Below are 9,161 nucleotides of genomic sequence, written 5' to 3'. Positions count from 1 at the left end.
AAAGGGAAAAAAATACCACGCGTGATAGTCAGTTCTAATATTTCTTTTCATACAGGGATGTGTAAATCCCAAATAATCGTTTGAGCTGTGTTGGCATAGACCCATCCCAGGGGACTCATGTCCTTAGCTGAATGGAAAACACAAGTCCTGCAGTAACATCAGGTAAAATTCTCTGTTAAAAACAGCAGCAAAACTCAAACCCGTTGGGCAAGAGTCTCATCGGTTGGATTGATTCATTTCATGCTGTTCAGAGAAATGACATCCTCGGACTTAAGTCTTCAAATTTACATTTCCCAACGGAAAGTTGATTGCATGTAAAATCCCTCAGGTGTCTTTTCTGGTCCTTTAGCCCTTGGTGAGGCTGAAATTCCCTTTGCTTCCAGCGGCACCAACAGTCAAAGCTCACAAGCTCAGGTTTACAATATGGGCTCGTATATTTTTAGGCTTTCTGCACAGATGCTTTGTGGTCCTGCTGGGGTTCTTTAGTCATAGCTATTTTTAGGCTTTCTGCACAGATGCTTTGTGGTCCTGCTGGGGTTCTTCACAAAGTCATAGGTAAAATCAGAAGTTGTCTGTGTTGATTCGGTCACTTACAGTTGTTTAGAGGTAAATCTTAAAAGTCTTGTTGGAAAAAAACATTTTTTTAAAAAAGTGGGAATAAAAGCATCGCTAGATGATGTGGACAAAAGAGAATTACTTGAAAAATATAGTAGGAACTCCTGGGACTTTGTGGGTGTTGGCACCCGTCGGTCGTCACAGACATGACCAGCATTTCTGCAACGTGGTGAATCCAGGCAGCTTTTTGACTGCGCTTCTGAAAAAGTGAAATCTTTTATTATGGAAGAATCGTGTTCTGGGAAAGGTATTTCTCTTGTAAGAACTCCATGGATTGAGACACATGGTGGAGCAATTCATGTTCTCTCTAGAGAACATGAAAGAAGAAAGATGATGTATCTATACAAATGCCAATGTCCTAGTAAAGTAGTAGATGCCTTTACAGTAATGAATACACACAGGGGATACAGAGACTGTCATGTTTATGCATTATTCTTTGAAGAAAAATAAAAAAAAATATTTAGCAAATTTTCGGATGCTTTCATTAACTCCTTAAATTTTAAGCTTTCCTTTTTTCTTTAAAGCAAAAGAAGAGTCAAGTCTTGCTCCTCTCATGTCAGAAGTGGATAAATGACTCCCTTCTTCACGGGGAGAAAAAACAAGGATGCAATCCCTGTTCTAACTTGACCCATCTTGTGTTTTGCTTTTCCTTCTCCGTCTTCTCACCCGGATGCTTGTCGGAGCACGTTCTCCTTCTCCAACGAGTCTTTCCTCCCCGCAGGGAGCCGGTGGATGAGGTCCTCCAGATCCCCCCTTCGCTGCTGACATGTGGTGGTTGCCAGCAGAACATCGGGGACCGCTATTTCCTGAAAGCCATCGACCAGTACTGGCACGAGGACTGCCTCAGCTGCGACCTGTGCGGGTGCCGCCTGGGAGAGGTGGGGAGACGCTTGTACTACAAACTGGGCAGAAAGCTCTGCCGAAGGGACTATCTCAGGTACCCAACCCCCCTCCTTCTACCCTCCCTCACCATCCTCCCATCATTTCAGCTTCGCTTAGTCATTTAATTAGCCTAGCTAGCGAGCAAAGAGCCATAAAATATGAATTTTTGACTACTCTTAAAGCCCGACAGCCTTAAAGCTCAGATGTACAATACGGGCTTCTATATTTCGGGGGTTGATGGACAGATGCTTTATGGTACTGCTGGGGTTCTTCGAAGTTGGAGATAAAGCCAGAGGTTGCCTGTGTTGATTCAGTCACTTGGAGTTGTTCATAGGTTACATCTTAAAAATCTTGTTGGGAAAAAAAAGCACGTTTTTTACTGAAAATGAAAGTATTGCTACATGGTGTAGGGCAGGACTTTGTAGAGTAGAGTAGATGGTTGGACTCAATGATCCCAAGGGTCTCTTCCAACCTGAATGATTCTATGATTCTATGATTCTATGATTCTATGATACTATGTTGTGGGCAAAAGAGAATTATTTGAAAATGTGAAGAATATAGTAAGGACTCCCAGGACTTTGGGGTTGTTGGCATCCGTCGGTCTACACAGACATAACCCGATAGCTCCAGGGGAACTGGGCAGTGTCAGCGTGGGATTCTGGCAGGTGGAAATTGGGAAGTGGTGAGGAATTTCAGCAGGTTTCCCCTAAGCTGACTATAAACTGGTTTCCCCAGATGGTTTTCAGTAGTTCTGTGTTTCTCCAAGCATCACCTTGGAGCTGGAAGGCACAAAAAACCAGGTGCCAAGACTGGCGACTGACGAAAGATCATTTAGTTCTCATTTAAGAACACAGTATCCAAGGTAACTGAGTTAAATTTGTTTTCCTGACACAGTAATATCAGCTGTATCAGGGATGCTTGATTCCAGTAGCCAGCAGGGCTACTGGAGTCGAGGGACCTGCTGGGTGTCTGAAGGCACTGCCTTTTATACCTGGATCCATCCCTACCTTTTTCTGCATCACTGGTGAAGTCATCTGGGACACTTCAGGCAGAAGGATGCCATGTGCTGTATGTTTATTGCCAAGCTACAACCAATACAGGGAACTCTGATTGCACTAATTTTTGGATCTAGTGGATTTTTAGCATTCTTAATCTTGGTCCTAAATAGAGAAGAATTTATCCATTTTGCTGAGTCAGATCCTACAAATGCACTTCTTACAGGTATTTTCATTAACATCTCTCTGCCTACCTGTTTTGCCAAAAATTGGAAATAGGAGGATTAGATTGAGAGTAAGATATTTCAAAAAAAAAAAAAGAAATATAAAGGATAAATATAAATAAATAAAGGATCCTTATATTGTTGATTACAATTAAAGTATATTGGTCTTCACCTCTAATGGATCCCTCACAGGAGATCTGTGGAACACAATAACAGTATTTGACGGGTTTTTTTTTTTTCAGCTACCTTCCTGTACAGTAATTTACCTGCCAATAAAAACTAACCCGAAATCTCTGTGGAGTTCCTAATTATGGTGTTCCTGAGCTTTACCGATGGCAATTTTGCTAAGCAGAAACTAAGGACTGAGCTCTGTTGATGGGGCTGCTTATAAATACTCCAGTCCAGCAGTCCAGCCGTGACCCAGTGCTAGTTACACTTTCCAAATGTTTTTCATCTTAAAATGGAAGCAACAGAAAGTTTGGCGATACAATTAATGTATTTTCTTGCAGCAAAATCCAACGTTTTTATTTATTTAATAATGGACCATATAATGTCTTCCCTCATTAATGAAAAATTTGGCAACCCTTGTGTAACCTTAGTCTTACTTTCGTTGGGCAGAAGTAAACACTGACATCTCCTGGCAGAGGAAAGAAATGACGTCTTTTCCCCTTAAAGAGCTCTCTTTATTTAGGGGGCATCCTTTTTCCAGCTCAGAAGATGTTATGAAGCAGACACAACTTATGCAAAAGAAGTACAGGAGGTGGAAAAAAACTCTTTTCAGAATTAGTATGGAAACTTAGAAGTCAAACTCAATAGGTGTATAATTTGAACAAGTAATACGTAGCATTTCTCCTTGCTTTTAAGAAAAAAATAATAATGCCTTTCTGCTCATTTATTAATGATTTGACTTACAAACTCTGTAGCCAGCAGACTGCAGGAAAGGCTGGTGTTCCTCCCTAGGTGAGTGTGTGGCCCTGCTCCAGCAGTGGGTGCTGGGAGGGAACACATACCCTGTGTAATGAATGTACTCATTCATTAGAGGCTCCTTTTAACAGACAATACCATAATGAGCTCAGCAGAGGTTTTCAGTGGGAATTAAAGAGCAGTCCACATCACAAAATTATTTGGGCTAGCACAGGTATCGAGAAGGTCTTAGCATGTATCCTTCTGAAGCCCAGCAGGAGTGACTTCATGGATGCTTGTGTTGGAAAGAATCTCCAATGTGGAGGCACCAACAAGAGACAGGGGAGTCTCAGCCCGTGGCTGGTGTCAGCTCCTTTCTGTGGGCTATGGCAGCAACAGCTGAAAACAGGCAAAATCCATCAATGGAAAGGTAATTCCTATCAATTGCAGAAGGGGAGTATTAGTGTAGCACAACCTCATGCTGTGATTTATGGAACCTTTACTCCTCTTGAAGCAGTTCAGGATAAAGTCATTGATCAGAGAAGTCAATTATATTGAAAATAGGGGAGAACCTTGGACTTTCTACTTCAGTTTTTGGTCCTGCAAAGTTCTGCTTGTCAGCTTTCCATGTGGCTATCCAACTTGGTGATACTGTGACTAATGGATCAAGGCACTGATGTCGTGTTCTTGTTTTGATTTGGTTTTTCCCACCTCCCCAGCAAAGGATCTCTGCTTACTGCTCTGCTGTTGTTGTTTTAGGCTCTTTGGCCAAGATGGCCTCTGCGCCTCCTGCGACAAGAGAATCCGGGCTTACGAGATGACCATGCGGGTGAAGGACAAAGTATATCACCTGGAATGCTTCAAATGTGCTGCCTGCCAGAAACATTTCTGTGTTGGGGACAGATACCTCCTCATCAACTCGGACATAGTATGCGAACAGGACATCTACGAGTGGACTAAGATAAACGGAATGATCTAGCAAGGACACGGCTCCGTAGTCTATAAAAAGACATCTCACGGGTTACACCGATGCGTAGCGGCAGGGAGGAGATCACCACCTGAGCTATGGGCTTTGTCTAAAATGGGGGGAAAATGCCACGGAGTCGGCTCTTTGTGGGCAGTGCTGCGTAGAATCTAAACTACACGTAGGTGAAGAAGGGAGACCAAAGCAATAGTAGATAGACTGACTTCTCTTAACAAAGGCATACGGACAATAACTGACAGCAGCCACGTAGACGAGAGCTGGGGAGCAAACACAAAGCCTTCATGAGTTCTCCCAACTGGCAAAAAAAGAGTAGGGACCTCTGTAAAGAGATGCTATGACTTTGTCGCCTGCAGACTAGGATTGTGCAATTGAATTTTCTTTTCATCTTGTTTTAGTTACTGAGTTTAGACAAGAGCTCCTACTGTAGACATGAGGAAGAACACTGGCAGAAAAGGGCCATCACTTTCGTGGTCCTTCTATACGGCCTTACACTTCGGGTAGGAGAAAAGCAGGAAGAGGGTGGGGGTTATTTTTGCATGGATTTTCTATTTTTTTTTTTTTTTTCTTTGAGAATGAACAGTTCATCCTCTAGTCCCAAACTCTTCTTTAAAAAAAATCCTGCTGAATAGTTGTTTTCAGGCACTGCTGTTTCAAGATGAGATGTTCCACAGATCATTTCTATACAAATATAAATCTAAAGAGTTGTTCAACTATTTTATTAACTTAGATTATATCGATAAAATATTTGTTGTGTGTAGTAAGACTCTGCAGCTTTAATAAAAATAACAGAAGATTTGAGTGTTGTTATTTCTTTTTTTTTTTTTTCGAGTTGGGCTGGTTTTTTAGTTTCTTTTATTTATTTTATTTTTTTGTAATGGGTTTTCTGCACCTTGTCTACGACTGATGCCTGCTGGTTGTGTTCCAAAGCAGTAATGTGAGAACCCTGAGGTCTCAGTAAGCCTTGTAGAGTTCATGCTAAGGAGAAATTAGATAGTGTTGTAGGAGAAATTAGATAGTGCTGTGTGACACCGAGGCTCTTTGGTGTTTATGAGGATGTTTGGAGGCTGGTGGGCCACAGAGAAGTACATTTGAGCATTACCTCACAGCAAAGACAGAGCCTACCTGATCTCAGAGGAGATCATGTAAGATTAGGGTCTCCTAGAAAAGTAGCTCATCCTGGTTTTGCTTTGGATTACTGACTCCAGCTTAATATCACTAGAGCCAATCAATACTTGCTAGTGTTTAGAAAGAATTAAGTTCAGAGCCTTTCCTGCCAAGACTGTTGTTACTGCTTTAGAAAGAATTAAGTTCAGAGCCTTTCCTACAAGACTATTGTTACTGGCTTCTTAAGTGAAAGCAAGTTTCTTGCCATTGTAGTAATACCAAGAACAAGAGAAGTGCTCCTGGTCAGGCAACAGTGGTCATTCATTATCTTACTCTGGCAAAGACAAGTAGGGGGGGCTCAGGCAACCAGGGAGTGACCTCTGCATGAAGCCTCTCCAGCTTGCAGGAAGGTCCCATCAGCTATGTGTGAACTTGCCTTCAGACCCCTGCACCTAACACCAACTCACAGACCCATTCTCCGTGAGTTTGCCTTATCCCTTTTTTTGACTCTTTGGCCTCCATAAAGTCCCAAAGCAACGATTTTCACAGCTTAATTCTATTCTGTGCTTATTCCAAAACCTGTTGCCTGGTAACTTCATTGGTTGACCACTATATTGTGTGAGATAATGAACAGTCATCTCCTATTGCCTTTTTTGTCACTGTTCTTGACTTTAAAGACCTGTATCATATTCCCTCCAGCTTATTTTTTTTTGAGATTTTTTCTGAGCCTAAATTCCTTCTTCCATGAAAGTTGTTTCACGCCTCTGATAATCTCTGTGTCTCATCTCTGTAGGTTTTCTGGTTCTATGTTATCGTTTTCGAGACTGTCACTAGAACCACACATTGTGTTCAAATGTAGTAAAAAATAGAGTTTGTAACACAGCTGAACAAGGCTGACAGTCTGCTCAGAAGACAGTTGGCATCTCCATTCACCCACCAGTAAGGAAGGCCATCTAAGCATATGGATATCATTTGTCTGATCATTTTCAATAAACTTGTCACCTAAGGGATCTCTCGTCCAAGTGTCAGTACTGACCAATGACAACACTTTGCATTTTACGATGGATATTCTGAGGGCTCTTCTTTCTTTTCTTGCTTTTGTTGTCACAACTAACGCTGGGGACGAAACTTTTAAATCTTATTACCAGTCAAATTGGAAACTATACATAATGAGATCACGCTTGAAAAGTATAGTTTGAGGGCTCCGTGATTTAGCTCTTCTCAAGTGATATGCTGACCTCTGGAGGCCACAGGCAGCTGGTATAATTTTAATTCTTAGCCTAAAGCGTATCGCTGCCAGCACACGCAAGAAAGCTATGGACCCCAGGGAACTACATCTCTCTTTCCCCTCAGTGGCTCTTGGCAAATATTCTGTCCAGCTAGAAAAGAAGTCTCATTATCCCTGTCAGTTTACGGAGCTTGGTGGATGTAACCAGGATGGTGACACAGGATGGAGGTGGACAATTGTTCTTCAGGTGGGTGCGTGGGAGCACACACGCACAGTGAACATCATCAGACAAGGTAATACCAAGAGCTTTATGGCAGATGGCTTTAAAGCTTCACCATGCCCTGCCATGTCATTGCCACGTCCATCTCAGAGTCCCTCTTCTTTCTCTCTCCTTTCCCTGAAAAAATATACCTCGATAGCACTATTGTACGAGCAGGGTAGAAGAGCACTTATGGCTTCATGAACATCTACCGGTCCATGGCAAGAAATTTTTGCAGAGGATGGCAATCAGCTCTTCAGAGACCATCTCTCTGAAGTCACATGCAAATGATGGAGATGGACAGGTATCAAAGGGAGTGTCCTACACAGGGAGACTGAGACCCTGCTCCATCCCACGGCGCTGTCAGCTGAAGGGTCTCTGAACGTGTTTCAGATGGCAGGAAGCCATCTCTAGAGTGGTCCCAACTCTGTGAGGGGAAGGGAGACATAAAACGAGCTTGCCTTTGACGAAGTAAGCCCTGATTTTGAGTTACCAGGATTGGTATGAAAAGCTTTTGAGCCGCATCCTGATCTCCCGCAGCGTGATGGTGTGAGTGGCTCTAAAATAGCTGCAATCACAGAGTTAACACCAGCGTAACGACAGCATCAACGTGGTCAGGATCGACGGGTGTCGTGACAGGTAAGAGTTTTGACATTTGTTCCCTCAACCCTTCCCAGTGTAATTTGTAACCTCACTCAGCCATCAGCTGCAGAGCTCATTTCCACGGTCCCACCTCACAGAGAGCTTTGACTGAAAATTTCGAGTAAGGGGCCTCGTCAACATCTGGGTTGAGATTAGGTAAACGCGGCAATGGTTCAGCGAGGCTTTGTGGTTTTACACTAGTGAGATTAAGATACGTGTCTTGTTCCCACTTCAGAAAGTATTTCCTGTGTGAAATAGCAAGGGAGCTAAATATTCTGCTTCTGAGTTGCCTGCCTGTAAAATGGAGATACCATTTATTCTGTAAAATACCACTTATTCTGTAAAATTTTTTAAACTTCTTCGTGGAAATGCACTCATTATTTTGGGTAAGGTATCATTTCCACAGGAAAATACATTTTAAAACCTAAATGAATAGATTTGTAAAGGAAGGATGCTACAGGGCCTACAGGGGGTTTTCTCATTTTGTTATAAGAACATCAGTTTTATCCAGTTTATGTAACTTCAGAAAGGGCTTAAGCTGAACAGGAAAATGACAGCTTGTGCCAGAAGAAAAGCTTTTAGTTGTATAATTATACCAGTCTCTGGTGGACTTTTCCCCACCAGATTCCTAACCCTTGCTCTCCGGATCCAGGAGGAGAGAGAATAGATTTCTCTTGGAATTGGTGTATCCAACACTTCGCCTCCATCCTCATCTCAAGTATGTGCCTTATAATGAGGACTCTCTCCTGAAATAACAAGAAAATAAAATATTCCAAAAACAATGGCGAAAATAAAAGCAAAGATGATTTAAAGGCATAGGCGAAAAGCACAATAATCTGAATACGACTTCATCAGCCGACACTCAAATGCATTGTCCTTTATATGTTTTCAATATCAGCAGTATTTTAAAAGGCATATCATCCTTCAAGATTTCCCTTCTTTGTCCCCATTATTCAATGTCATGGTAGGAAGATGAGAGCATTACCATCGATATCACTTTTTTAATTCCATGCCCTTGAATAAGGGCAATAAGAACCCTGCATAATAGAGTTTTCAGCGGAGAGAGTAAATGGGAATCGGTTGTTAATTCAATCCAGGATACAGAAGCTGTCTCTCCCATCTCTTTTTCTCAAGGTAATACCATGCCTCCAATTGTCATTATACCCAAGAATCAAATTATTTGAATTCTAGACACATCAGCACAAAACTGAAGACTCCCTGCCAATTTTCGTAGCCTGCTTGGAAGAGAACATCAGAGAGCATCACTCATTTATACGACTGCCAGCCTGAGACTGTAAATTCAGAAAACAAGAAGGCCTCAGGT

The 9,161-nt window shown here is 42.1% G+C and overlaps 1 protein-coding gene across 1 annotated transcript; it reads left to right on the top strand.

The window, feature by feature from the left end:
• The first annotated feature begins 673 nt into the window (after positions 1-673).
• On the top strand, positions 674-5,399 carry LOC106891905 (rhombotin-2). The gene is made up of 3 exons (XM_014948735.1): positions 674-709; positions 1,140-1,552; positions 4,379-5,399. Exons 1-3 carry the CDS (start codon positions 674-676, stop codon positions 4,596-4,598), a joined length of 669 nt encoding a protein of 222 aa, XP_014804221.1. The 3' UTR covers positions 4,599-5,399.
• Positions 5,400-9,161: the final 3,762 nt, after the last annotated feature.

Source organism: Calidris pugnax, unplaced genomic scaffold (genome assembly GCF_001431845.1).
Source record: "Calidris pugnax isolate Ruff unplaced genomic scaffold, ASM143184v1 scaffold107, whole genome shotgun sequence".
Taxonomy (NCBI): Eukaryota; Metazoa; Chordata; class Aves; order Charadriiformes; family Scolopacidae; genus Calidris; species Calidris pugnax.
Note: the sequence above shows the minus strand (reverse complement) of the source record. Positions and strands in the feature narration are given on the sequence as shown.

Excerpts from the sequence above, each read along its gene's own strand:
- LOC106891905 (XM_014948735.1), top strand. The coding sequence starts at position 674 with ATGATGTGGACAAAAGAGAATTACTTGAAAAATATA. Across the intron at positions 710-1,139 it reads AGAATTACTTGAAAAATATA|CAAAAGAAGAGTCAAGTCTT; the intron begins GTAGGAACTCCT and ends TTTTCTTTAAAG. Across the intron at positions 1,553-4,378 it reads TGCCGAAGGGACTATCTCAG|GCTCTTTGGCCAAGATGGCC; the intron begins GTACCCAACCCC and ends TTGTTGTTTTAG.